Here is a 14,968-nt window from a genome sequence, read left to right on the forward strand (position 1 = left end):
TTATGTGTATCTGTGGTCAAGGTAAGCTGAAAATCTTTAGTAAGTCTCAAGATTTGAGGGAAGTATCAACAGCAAATGCTTGCGTTTTTAATGTCTGGTAAATGTTATCTTAAAGTGCCACATTTGATAGTTTTAACATTTATATGACTGATTTGATATTACAAATATATTTCAATATTTCTCAGAAATAAGAATACAAAAGTTTTCTCACACTTTACTAACATGTACCCTTAAGGACAATACAACAAAAATGTTTAGTAAGGTAGATTTAATTAACAAATGTTTCATACAAGAACAAATCTTTGTATCTAATAATAATAATAATAATAAAACAATAAAAATTATGACTTTTACAAAACAATTAACATTATTACGCAATTTGATGATGATGGTTGAAAAATATGAAATAATAAACTGAAAATATATTCAAAAATATTTTTTAATAAGCTCATAAATAAACAAAAAGGTTTGAAAAGGGTTTTTCTAAATATCATTTTAGGTAATCCCCTTTTTGTAATGACACTGACATAACATATACTGACATAACAGGATAGCTCTTTCGACATTATCCTGAACATTTTGTGTGTCATATAGCAAAAATGTTCTCAAGACATGTTTATATAATATCCATTAGATTTTCAGGCAAACACAAACGCTCTTCACATAAAAAATGAGTCTACAGACTTTCTCAGACATCCTAGGAACAAACAAACAAACAAACAAAAAGATATTTAAAGATTGTTATATACTGATTATCTCTGTAAGAACATAGTTATGTCATAGTTAACATTTTATTGGTCATCATCATCCAAAATTCTATCAAAAAAATAAAAAATAAAAATAAATCAATCCACAAGTAAATTGAAGGAAACATAACAACACTTAGGGTTAAATTAAGTACTTTTAATTATAAAAATATTGACTTTAATCATAAAAGTGATGCAAGCAAAACTATTTATTGACAGCAGCTAGCTCTCTGCAACACTCACATTGTCACCCACCGAAGCTAAGCAAGGCTGTACCTGGTCAGTACCTGGATGGGAGACCATGTGGGAAAGCTAGGTTGCTGCCGGAAGTAATGTTAATGAGAACAGCAGGGGGTGCTTAACCTGCGGTCAGTGGGTCCTGACGGCCCAGTATAGTAAAAAAGACTCTATACTCCTCAGTGAGCGCTGTCGTTTGGATGAGATGTTAAACTGAGGTAAAAATCCCAGAGAGCAGGGGTTTAACCCCAGCATCCTGGCCAAATTTGCCCACTGGACTCCTAACTATCCCCATATGATAATTGGCTTCCTTTCCACCAATCAGCTGGTGTGTGGTGTGCAGTCTGGGGCAATATGGCTGCCGTCACGTAATCCAGGTGGATGCTGCACAATGGTGGTGGATGAGGAGATTCCCTAAAAATGTGTGAAGTGCTTTGAGTGTCCAGAAAAGCGCTATATAAATGCAAGGAATTATTATTACATATTTTTTTTAAAATAGAGAATTCTAACAATCCTGCAGGTTTTTTAAGTGGCGAAGACGAATGGCGAGCGGCTCGCGGTTTGAGGAGGCAGGTGAGCTTGATTCTCCTCTCCCTCTGAGCGTCTGCACCTGCTCATCCATCACTAGCGCTGTAAGTTTTGTTATCACTCTAACACTAATCAAAAGAGAAAACTGTCACCGCCACTGACCTGTGGAACCTCCCAATTATGCTCTTCAAGACTGACAGCAGCACTTAACTTCCACTGCCGGATAAATGACCACCATCAATCTACACAGAATAGCAATGAGCCACCGGGCTGCAAATGATTTTCTTTTCTTTTTTTTAAGGTACAGAAATCCCCAGGCTGGAATTTATGAAAGGTGAAAAGCAACTCAAGGCTATTTTACCCCCCTCCTTAGGCGAGGGTGTTCAAACTCGCAGGTCTAGGGAGACGATGTCTGCATTAGTGCTAAACAGAATTTATGCCTTTTAATTTACTCAAAAGGTGCTTAAGCGACCCGTGCGCTACAATGCATAACAGAATGCCAGGTTTTTAAATATGGGGGTCGTTGGTATAAAATGGCATATATAATCTGTGTGCCCTTCCTTTTTGAGGGCATTGCTAAAGCGTACGGCTCTAGTGTGCCTTTTCCATTTATTCTGTCTAATTGTCTCTGTGATTACCTCAATATAAAGCGCTAAAGATTCTGGCCTGGTTTGCTTTCGTTTTTATTTTCTTTTTCATTATTGCAGGCAGGGTTGTGTTGACAATTGCAGATTGAGGTATAAACTGTCTTTGCATGAAGTCTCAATTATGTGTGCCAGTGGCAATGGTTCAGAAATGAGCCTGTCCTCTATAGAACACAACTGTGGCTGCACATTTTCTGTGGCCATATAACAGCCCCAACACTACACTTATTTATAAAGTTTGTGATCTAAAAAAAAACGCAATGCAATGAATTAATTTAAGCTTTTATGACATCAAAAATAATCTTGTTTATTTCCTTTATGCACGTTAATTGCTACACTGTGAAAAATGGCCATGATTTCATTGGTATAAAAACTAATAATGCTACAGTAAATTTCCATAACTTAGTTAACAGCCACACTGTAAAACCCGATAAGTAAAGTTAACTCAAACTGTTTGAGGAAACCGATTGCGGCAGACAAATTACAATAAGTTTGGAAACAATATGGTTTGAGTTTGTAAACTATATGACTATGGCTAAATATAGAGTCATAAACATAATTTGTGTTGTCAAACTTTTAGGGCCCTATCATACACCCAGCGCAATGCGGTGCAAGGCGCGACGCAATTTTTGTTTGCTAGTTTCAGCTTGGCGCAAGAGTCGTTTTGACATTTTGTGCCACACTGTTTGAATAGCAAATGCATTTGTGCTCATATGTGCTTCCATAGGTGTTCTGGTCTAAAAAAGGAGGCGTGTTGAGGCGCATTGCTGGCGCATAGCAATTTTGAGAAACTATAATAGATTGTTCAATAGACCAGAACAAAGCCGGTCTAAAGTCCAGCGCAGAGCTCGTTAGTTGTGCGCCTTGCTTACACATTGCTTAATACAGACAGGATGTACAGCAATACGCAAATATCTTTACATATGAAAAAGAAAAGCAAAGCAGATTTTTCGGTCCCTAAAATAGCAAAAGTGGATTCTGACATGCCCTTACTGCTTTTGCGTCCTGTGCTTTGCACTTTGTGCATGGATTGTCAAAATAGAGCCCTTAGAGTATTAGTAACTTAAATATTTTAAGTTCAGAGCTCATCTAACCAAAGCTTATCTAACCAAAAACTAGAACACACAAATTTATGCTATAGAAAAATATTAAATACAAATTTAAAAAAAAAAAAAAAAAAAGAGGAAAAATCAAGAGAAGCAAAAAAAATTGAAAAACATTTGGTAAAATTGCTAAAATTTTACTTGAATTTAATTGTATTATCTTTCCATTTCTAAATATGTTTGGCATCTAAAATATTATTTTAATGAATAGATCTGTGTAATAAATCTGTTTTGTTTAAATGCAGCAAAATACATTGCCTATATTCACTGAGAAACGGATAAAAATATTCATTTTCAAAATGGGGTTTACTCCATTGTACTGAGCACTGTATATGCACAAGCATTGAACAACAACATAAAAAACATACAACTGTACATACTGAAATATTCTCCTGTGTTATTATCAGTGACTGTGCATTTGGTCTGTGTGTGTTTCTATAGTAATCAGTAGGACCACACAAAATCTGTGCGCAGTAATCTTCAGATTGTTTTGTCATTGAATCTATTCATTTACTTGTGTAAACACACTACAGGTAAAATGTTTGGGGTTGTATAGGATTTTAAAATGTTTTAAAATAAGCTTATTCTCACCAAAACTGCATTAATTTAATAAAAAATACTGTAAAAATTGTAAAATTGAGAAATGTTATCGGACTATAAAATGACTGTTCAAAACTAAATTATAACTTAATTTAGTAATATATTCCAGTGATTTTAATGAAGAATTTTCAGCTTCATTACACAGTAATCACATGATCCTTCAGAAATCAAGCTAATATTAATGACGATAATGATGATGATAATTATTATTATTATTAATGGTAATAGTATTAAAAGCAATAAAGAGTGGAGTAATAATTTAATTTGAAACATACAATAAGAAAGCAATTATTAAAATTGTTATTAAATATTTAACAATTTTACTTTTTTTTTTTACATTTAATAAATGCTGAACAGAATAATTTTCTTAAAAAATAAAAATAAAAACAGACCCCAAACTTTTGACCAATAGTGTATATATCTATTTAGTTTTTGTGTTAACTTCAGTAATATTATTACCTAACACGCAAACATATTATATGATTTATTTACAATACAGTATGTAAAGCAATTTTCTGTCTTTTAGTAGGTATAAAGCAATATGAGAGACTTACTTTTGTTTACCAAACAAGTGGATCTAATAAAATTTGCATTGTAAACCTTAAACAAAAGTTATTCTTTGTCATTTCATGTTTTAAGTTTTGAGTTACTGTAGTCCCAAAATCATTCCACATAAATCCACAAATTTAGTACAAAATTTTGCACAGAAACAGCAAACCAAAAAAATTTCACAGATTCTGTCTGGCCCTAGTTATCAGGTTAATTATTTTTCATGTAAATATAGTTTTATTTCAGCACACAGCAGTGTTAGCACTTGAATTTAATTAGATACTTCCACATTTTTCATAGTATTTAACACATGTAAACAACACTGCTAATAGCTGATAGGGTCCACTGGGGAAAAGAGATTAACAGAAAACTCTATCACCACTTTGAAAAAGCAAGGTAACATCCTACTTAAATTGAAACATGATCTGTCATTCTGAATCTGCAGCTAATTACAAACTTTAAAGATCATTTCAATCTCAGCTAGACTTTTTTATGCCTTCTTGCTAGCAGATTGTTTACTCACCTTGTCTTTATTTAACCCAATGCAGTAACTTCCTTGACAGATTAAAGTACAGTTTAAAAAAATACTTGCACAATGGAGATTGTAGCTGTTATGTTTAAATCACTTTAATTCTGTTGTGATAAAATCAGCTCTGTCAACTTGCAAAGGCAGTATTATAATTCTTGTACTGGAGTGTTAGGAGGCTTTTTTGCTGACACAGGTGTAGCTGACATATGAAGCCCACCTCCAACTGTCTCCTTTGCATTTAAAACACTCACTCTCTTGGCTTCCATCATGATTTGTGTGCAAGGAAAACAAAACCCTTTGACAACAAGGTAAAGAAACCCAGGGAAGTTTGCAGGGAATGCAACAAAAGACTCTGAATCAGGGTTCACAGCTCCCAATTCAAGATGATTATTACCCTCATATTATTAAAAACAATAGATAATACATATCAAGTATTATACAGTTTTGGGAAAACTTGGGGAAAACTAAGTTATTTAAATTTTCTTTTAGTGGGTTGTTTTGAACAAAATGAATACTAGTTAATATAATAAAAAATTAAGCTCTTTTGTGCTGCTGTCTTTTATAGTGTTTATTAGATTACTAAATGTGTAATCAACAACTACAATCACTAAATTATTAGAAATACTGCACTACTCTGTTTCTAACCTGTGACATAAAAGTTAACAAAATAAAGTCAGATAACTAAAACAGCTTTAACTAAAATAACACATAATTGATAGAAAAATAATTTCTGCGCAAACTATAAATATTGCCCAACATTCTAGTAAGAATTTTAAAAATGTAAAGTTCATTTGAAATTTATTTGCAAAAAAAAAAAAAACAATAGATCAATATAAAAAGATTCCAGCTACCAAAGTTTCAAAAACAAAAAGAAATGAAAAGGAATGAAACAAAACAAACAAAATTTAAATAAAATAATAATGTCAATTGTATATTAACACATTAATTACAATTTAAACAAATCTTTGTATGCTGTATTTTACTATAATTGTAAGTGTTTTTTATCCCAGTCTAAATATGTTATCAACAACCTAAAAAGCATTGAAATGTTAGAAATGTACTGTAAATGCTAATATATTAAATTATATTCCAGGATTATTAAAGTTAAAGTCATTTAGTTTAACTTGATGCACTAAAGAATTTCATCCGAATGTTAAAAAAGTATTAATTAAATAGTTTGACAAATGACTAAAGTCTTTCAATTTGTAAAATAAAATTATAAGCACTATTGCACAAGTGTCTCTATAACTTCTGACATTAAAGCTAACAAAATAAAATCTGATGACTAAAATAGTTTTTAACTAAAATAACACATAATAGATATAAAAAGAAACAAATAAATAATTATAATTACTGTGCAAACTATAAATATTGACCAACATTCTGTTTAAAATTTTAAAAAGGTAAAGTTTAGTTGAAATTTATTTGCAAAAAAATGACAATAGGTCAATATAAAAATAATATTTTATTTCAAAACAAAAGAAAATTAAAATAAAACGATGTTCATAAATCAACACAATTACGGTTTGAACAAATCTTTATGTAATTTATTTTACTACAATGAATTTACATTTTTTTTGTCTAAATCTAAATATATTATTAACAACCTAAAAAGCACTGAAATGTTAGAAATGTACTGTAAATGCTAACATATTAACCTTAATTATCCATGATTATTAAAGTTCAAGTCATTTAGTTAACTGATGCACTAAATCTCACCCTAATGTAAAAAAAAATTATAATAAATAAATATAATTTCTGAGCAAACTATAAATATTGACCAATATATAAATAAATAAATTTCTATAAATAGAAATATTGAAAATAAGATAGAAATAATTTTTTTAAAAATGTAACGTTTAGTTGACCATAGGTCAATATAAAAATATTCTTTTTGGAAAACAAAACAAAACAAAAAAGAAACTAAGAAAGGAGCACAAACAAAACAAAAGTAAAACAAATTACAACACAAGACAAGATAAAAACAAAATAAAACATATTAAAATAAAATAATGATGTTCATTGTAAATTAACACAATTACTATTTAAACAAATCTTTGTATACTGTATTTTACTACTATGATTTTTTTTTGTCCAAGTCTAAATATGCTATCAGCAACCTCAAAGCACTGAAATGTTAGAAATGTACTGTAAATGCTAATATGTTAACCCTCTATCCAGGATTATTACAGTTAGAGTCATTTAGTATTAAAATCATAAATTCAATCTAATGTAAAATATTAATAAAATAGTTTTACAAATGACTAACTTCTTTCAATTTGTAAAATGAAAAGTGGAAAAAGAAAAATATATTCATAATATTAATCAAAAATATTAGTCTGTAACCTCTCTGTTTGGTCTCTCACATACAGCATATTGTAATAATGTTGAATATTTAGACGGTGTATTGAGTAAATGAACTGTCGTGTCAGACGTTCACACTCAATTCTATTGATCAGCCGGTGTCCTCCAGCCTCTACCCTGTGAGCCAAAGTCCAGATAATGAGTTTCCGGTTAAATGTCCCCCACTTACAGGGAAAAACACATTCCAGCAGGGCTAAAGTGCTCCTCGCGCCCTCCAATATATTTTGTACGGTCTAATTAACTCAGTAAGCAATCTCAATTACTTTGTGCCCAGGGAAGCGACGGCCAGGCTCACTCCTTAAGCAAGTCTGTTATCCTTTTAAAAAATGAGCCTCGGACAACTGAGCCCTACACTTCATTTGTCTTTGGCCAAGTTTGATGGCTATGCGTTTAAAAACCCATTCAATCTTATAAACCAAAAATTAAATGTACTCAGCTGTGATGGTCCTCCGTGCATCTGCTATTTATATGCTAATCTCCTCTCTTACGCGGAAGGTCTTGCAAATTATTACGGCAAACCAATAACTCAGGTGTATGGACTATAGCAGGCTTTGCTGACCGCAGAACGCTATGAAAATCGCTTTGTCACGAGGACACCTTCTAGACAGCCTAGAGTGAGACTGTCCTGAAGTTTTACCATCATATCTCATTTTGAAAACACAATGGCATGCATTGGAAGCACATTCTTGTATATTCTTAGAACATTTCTGGGATTTAATATAATAACTGAATGGAAATATAATATAATATAATATAATATAATATAATGTAATGTAATGTAATATAATGTAATGTAATGTAATATAATATAATATAATATAATATAATATAATATAATATAATATAATATAATATAATATAATATAATATAATATAAAGCAGTAAAGAAGTGGCTTTTATCTTCCTTTTTATTTTGAACTTTATTGTATGCAGGCATTTGTTGGCAGAAAAAGACAATAGGCCTATATAAATTATTCAAAGTTTTCAGACCACAATAATTAGAAGAAAATATTATATATCTCTTTTTTCTTTTCATTAAACAATTGTATTTGTATTGCTTAAAGGTGATATATTAACTAAACTTCTACTCTTAAATGTGATATGCCTTGCAAACTAATGAAGCTTTTTTGCAGAAGTAGACGAAGCTGATAGAATGATTGTCTAAAATGAACTAAACTTCCTGTGAGCAGACATGGGTTAAAACTGAACACAGAATATGTGAAGATGAGAAATCTTATGCTTTAAATGTTGTGCAGAGAATTCATAGAAAAAGAGAACATATGTATGGGTGCGGCCAATGGAGGACTGGAGAATTATTGACAAGTGATAAATTTCACTAAACTCCATCTGTTAATATCAGCTGCCTATAAAAGTTGGAGTCAGGAAATTAAAATTGTTGCACACCTCCTGAATGTTATTCTTGTATTGCATGAGTAATAAAATACTTATGTGTTTGACATTGAAGAAAAGCCTCTCTTGACCTATTTAATTGAACATGCATGGGATTGGCTAGATAATCAAACAATATACAATATTGAAGTCAATATTATTAGCCCCCCCCCCCCTTTAATTTTTTTTTCTTTTTTAAATACTTACCAGATGATGTTTAACAGAGCAAGGACATTTTCACAGTGTGTCTGATAATATTTTGTCTTCTGAAGAAAGTTTTATTTGTTTTATTTTGGCTAGAATAAAAGCAGCTTTTTAATTTTTTAAAAACAAAATTATTAGCCCCTTTGAGCCAAATATTTTTTTTTTCGATAGTCTACAGAACAAACCATCATTATAAAATAACTTGCCTAAATACCCTAATCTGCCTAGTTAACCTAATTAACCTAGCTAAGCCTTTAAATGTCACTTTAAGCTGTATAAAAGTGTCTTGAAAAATATCTAGTAAAATATTATTTACTGTCATCATGGCAAAGATAAAATAAATCAGTTATTAGAAATTAGTTAATAAATAATAATAAACAGAGCACTAATAATTCAGGGGTGCTTATAATTCTGACTTTAACTGTATATAAATATAAAATGCACATGGTTTCTTTTAATTAACTAATTTATTTTTTTCATTTTGAAAAAACATTATTGTTGTATACATTTGGAACATTTCTTGGAAAAATATAATAACTATATGGGAACAATAAGATCATATAACCTAAAAAAGCAGTGTTTTTACCCTGCTTTTTTCTGGTTAAATTGGTTGGTTAATTCCTATCAGCTCCTGCATGTCCTCATGATTATGAAAGCTCTGGCAACTGTTACTGAGTTACTATGGTTACTATAAATGTTTGAAGGAAGCACATTCATTTACAACTGTGATCAAAACTGACCAGCTACTACTTTAAATTATGCATTAAATTATTATTTTTTGTACACCTTTCAACCAATCAGAATCAAAATCTTCAACAGACTGTGGGATAAAAGCAATTAACTATGATCACGAGTAACAAAAGAAAAAACTAAGTGCAAAGTCTAAAGCGTATGGCGCAAAAGCATTAAGGGCATGTCCTAATCCACTTTTGCTATTTTAAGGACATAAAAATACATTCTACGCCCTGGCGCATGGTCTAACAGGTTTGTGCTTATTCTCTCAATGAGTGTTTTAAACAACATTCATTAAACCAATCAGAGTTTCATCTCACATTCCTTTTAAGAGTCAGTTGTGTCAAGCCATGGCACATTTGCTATTTACACGGCGCACTTTGTAAGTGGAAAAACTGAATGGAAAAACTGAATGCTTCACTTGCTAGAAAACAGTTAAACAAACAATCTGCACAAGAATGAAGAATGAGCTTCCTCCATTTGGCCTCTTTACTTTCTCTTTACTTTTACTCCTTACTTTACTCCTTTACTTTCGCGGATAAGGAAACGATGTTGTACACTCCACTAAAGACATACATTAGCCTGCACACTTAATTTTGTTTGTCAAGCACAAAGATTTGTTTCAAAACTATCTCTAAATTCAGTTCAAATTTCCAGCAAACAAACACATAAACATTAATAACGAAGTGTGGTCAAAAAACTGAGTTATATCCAAAGACACATCATATTCTTATGCTCCATATTGGTGATGTATTTGTCTCCAAATCCCGACAGGTGGACAAATCTAAACTTGTTTTTATTAAAACAATACAAATATGCATATAATAAACAACACTGCTAATAATAATAATCACATTATACAATTTCAATTTGTCATGAATAAACTGAAATAAGCCTCCTGAGATGACGAAGGTATGGAGGTAGTGTTTTTTATTGTTGAGGTAAATTCTCAAAATAGCAATGTGCCAACAATGCGCCTTAACACACCTCCTTTCTAGACCAACACACCCATGAGTCCACAAAGTGGTGCAAATAGATTTGCTATTTAAACAATGTGGCACAAAACATGAAAATTAGGCTTGCGATGGTCTGAAAATAGCAATGAATTGCACCAAACACATTTTGCGCCTTATAGCGACAGGTGAATGATAGGGCCCTAACTCTAAACTGTCTGTCACCCAGAGAAGTCCACGTGGTCGTGAATATGAGATCCTGAGTTTATCTTAGGATTTATCGGAGTCATTATTTTGACTAAAACACACAGGGAGACTGAACTGCAGTTCACATTGTGAGCTAATGACCCTTGCTTTGCATTTGATTTACCAAAGTCAAAACAAATGTAAGTGTAGGTTTTCTAAATTAACTTATCTTTTAAAAAGTTGACACACAGTTCACAAGAATTTTTAAGTGGAGTAAGCACCAAAGTTACCAATTTATATAGTTTGTTTAGTCATTTTAAGTTTGAAAAAAAAATCTAATAGCTTGATATTTTTGTATGTTTACAAACAATAAAGCAGTAAATACAAATATATATTTTAAAAATATTTGCATTCTTTAGTTCTTAAGGTTTTATATCTAATTTTTGGCTTACACATTTTTATTATTATGAATAATAATAATAATAATAATAAGAAGAAGAAGAAGAAGAAGAAGAAGAAGAAGAAGAAGAAGAATATGGGGTCTATTTATGCAAATAATTTGATGTTTTTGATAATTGGTTGCAGATATTTTGGTATGTATAGATTAAATAGAATTCTTGTGATTTTGTATTTAATTTAGACATTTTAAATGTTTATCATTTTTAAAATTTAATTTTTAATGTGATAAAGGCACGACTAAAAGTAAAAAATATATATTAAAATGATTTCATGTTCCTCAATAAGCAGGAGTTTAAAGAGCTGAAAGCAATTCCACCCATGTCAGAGCAATGATACAGGAAATAAGGTAATGGAATGCTTTTAAGGGAAAAAAGGAAAACCTAATTATGATAAAGCCCTTTTAGTTGTTGCTTTATCACAAAGCACTGACTTTTTGCATTGAAAATCGTCACTGAGAGTGATAAACCTCTCTGGCGTGCAGTCAAGTGCTTTGTCAATGTCACGCCCCTCCTTTCTTGCTACCCTGTCTGCTCTTTTTGCCCAGTTAAAAAACGGATGACATGTGTCATAATGATGTGTCTCTTAAGTGCTCGCTGTGTCCCATTCCACCCAACAGTGAGCAAATCCATAGCATGTGATCAGAGCTTCACCACACTGAAGTAAATCCCTCAGTGTGGATGCAGGGTTTCACCAAATACCATAAATAGTGTAACTAGATAAATATTCTCAACTGTGCTTGTGGTACATACAGGGCTCCTTTACTTTTCCTAAACAGTACACATTAAGTCGGTGTGTAATATGTGAGGGATGGGCGCCCTCCTCTGGTTATAACACATTACTGAAGACAATACAGTTATTATTTGCTATTTTCAACAGTGTTCAGAATGGTACATTATGATACAGCTTTAATAAGTATACTGGTTATATGCTATGCATTACACAAATTCAGTCAAGAGTTAATATGCGAGTACAAATAACAGAAAAGCTTTTCCATGACATGAATAAATTTTACATAACTTTTTCAGAGATTTAAACTGCTGTAAATATTATAAAGAATTGTCTAACAAATTGTATGTTCCATTTAATTATCAGTGTAACTTGTAATAAAATGATGTTAGGCAAACAATGCATTGTGTATTCATTTAATTATAAATTACATATTAAAATTTTTATGAAAGATTCATTTTTTAAAACAAATATGAGAAAATTGTTGTTGATTTGCTTATTCCTTATTGATATGCTTATATAAAAACACATCACTAATAATAATAATGTTACCACTATTTTTTAAAAGTAAATAGCACACAATTTTTTTTAATCAAAATGTTTTCAGATTCAAAGTTTTATTTCAGTAATCATACAGTCATATATTATATAATGAACGTATTCTATCATGATTATTATAATATATTGATATTACCCTAAGTTATTATTGTGCCCACATGGAATCTGTGCTTACTGAAATCTGCAGATTTTCACAGATTTTTTTAAACACATTAGTCAATCCATTTATTTACTTAAGCAAACATTTGTAATTATACATGTAATTTTAATCAGTTTTCATATAAAAGGTTTGACAAAACATACTCACCACTAATCTCTCTCTGTCCTTGTAATCTATATGAAGATATTCATGTTTTCTTAAGACGTGTTCCAGTGATTTCTTTAACTCCGTGGCTCTCCTCATGAGTTCTTCTTCAACACCAACCTTTGTAAAGACCTGGTAATAACACATTGAAAATGAAAAATCACATAATAAAATAAATAAAATGCAAAGGCTACAGCATATTTGAACCTACATTCCCCCTATTTGTAATCCTATTGCAGGGGTTTCCTACCCTGTTCCTGGAGATCTACCTTCCTGCAGATTTCAGTTGCAACCCATATCAAACACACCTGCCTGCAATTAGCAAGTGCTGTTCAGTTCCTAAATAATTGGTTCAGATGTGTTTGACATTGGATTTCCTTAAATTTAATGAAAGGAAAACATAAGTTTAACTATTCACCCCAAGTTGTTCACCTGAGTCAATAGACTTAATTTTTTTGTGAATTAAACTCTTAGGTGAGACCTAATTTAAAGAATAGGTGTCATGTTTTTTTGACTTTAAAATGGAAAAAAAAAAATCCATGTATTTGATATAAATTATATATATATATTAAAATAGGGGAGCGAGGGGCACAAAGTAACGCGGGGTTAAATTTAACACAGAATTTTAAGGTATTTGCTCAAGGTTAACGATTATGTCATGCTTCCAAGGTTTTCACCACAGTGTGAGCAGATGTCTTCCTGCCCATTATTTAAAAAAAATGGTGAAATTTGGATGAGAAACACAGGAGAAACCATTTTTGCAGTTTAAAAGTATTTGTCATTATACTCAATATTTTTTAATTTTAAAAAAATCATTGAAAGTATGAACGTAAAATGTTATATGTTGTGATTATCGTTTTCTAGGCTAAAAGATGAAACCATTTTGAAACATGTAAGAAACACACAGTCACTGCTAGCCAGTTTTGAGGAAAACATGACACAGTGGGGTTTATTGTAACAGGGTGTTACAATAAAGGCCACAAACTGTTTGACACCAATTATACAAACAAAATAATTGTTTGAATTTTAAGTGTAATGTTGTGAACTTTTTAAATAAAAAAAGTTTTTTTTTAATAGAAAATATTGTTTCAATGGAAAATATATATATATATATATATATATATATATATATATATATATATATATATATATATATTATTGCTAATAATACAAATACATGCATTGTATAATAATGGTTAAATGGATAATAATGCAAATAGATTCAAATGTGTTTGTCCAATAAATAAATATATGAATAAACATAATGTGCTATGTAGAATAAAAAAAGAAACGAGCCAATTACTGAGGAAATATAGCTACTATTTAAAGTAAACTGAATTTAAATTAATTGTGTGAAATCTGCCTTTATATGCATGTTACAACTAACCCCCTGTCTGTTACAACTTGCCCTGCAGGTGGGGTAAATAGTAACATTTTTACTCCTGGCACTCTTCGCAATACTGCACAGAAACCTTTGTGTTACTTTGTGCCCCGCTCTCCCCTATCTATGTCATATCTGTTGTTGTTTTTTTCTGTACAGGTATGGGTGTCTATTTCATACACATAATAAATAAATATACAACATAACGTAACACACACATATCTTATGTCAAAGATTTTTATTTTTTATTTTGGATGTGACTAATCTTTGCCTAGCACTGATGTTTTTTTAATTGTTTGGCCCCCAATGCTTTAGAACAGTCAGCTGTTTCTGTGCATCAGACAAGCTCAGTCTCTTGCTGTTTTGAAATCAAGTTTAAAACATATTTTTAGTCTTGCTTTTGAGGCCTATTCAAAGCTGTTTTTCAGTTTAGTTTTATTTGTCTGGTTTTATGCTGCTGAGTAAACCTTAGCTCATTGTTTTATGTACAGCACTTTGATAAGCATTTACTGTTCTATAAATACATTATTATTTAGACTTTGAAAAAAAAAACTATATAAAGTTACTAAAGTTACTATGTAAGTTTTTTTTCCATCATTTATCCGTAAGCAGGTCAATACACTACCGGTCAAAAGTTTTTTTTTATTATATATTTTATTTAATAATTTGAATACAATTATTTTGTTCATCAAGGTGGCATTTATTAAATGTTAAAAAAATTAATTTAAAGTGTTTAAATCATTAAATACTTATTTATTAAATATTTATTAATTACT

General features: G+C 30.8%; 1 protein-coding gene across 4 annotated transcripts in view; it reads right to left on the bottom strand.

Moving 5' to 3' along the window:
• uvssa (UV-stimulated scaffold protein A) overlaps positions 1–14,968 on the bottom strand; it is a 77,024-nt gene that overhangs the window by 29,221 nt on the left and 32,835 nt on the right. For all 4 annotated transcript variants that reach the window (XM_087280327.1, XM_087280325.1, XM_087280326.1 and 1 more), the window contains 1 exon segment: positions 12,815–12,943. In XM_087280327.1, the coding sequence (XP_087136453.1) occupies positions 12,815–12,943 (129 nt within the window).

This window comes from Danio rerio, chromosome 14, assembly GCF_052040795.2.
Source record: "Danio rerio strain M-AB ecotype USA chromosome 14, GRCz13ab, whole genome shotgun sequence".
NCBI classification, from domain to species: domain Eukaryota; kingdom Metazoa; phylum Chordata; class Actinopteri; order Cypriniformes; family Danionidae; genus Danio; species Danio rerio.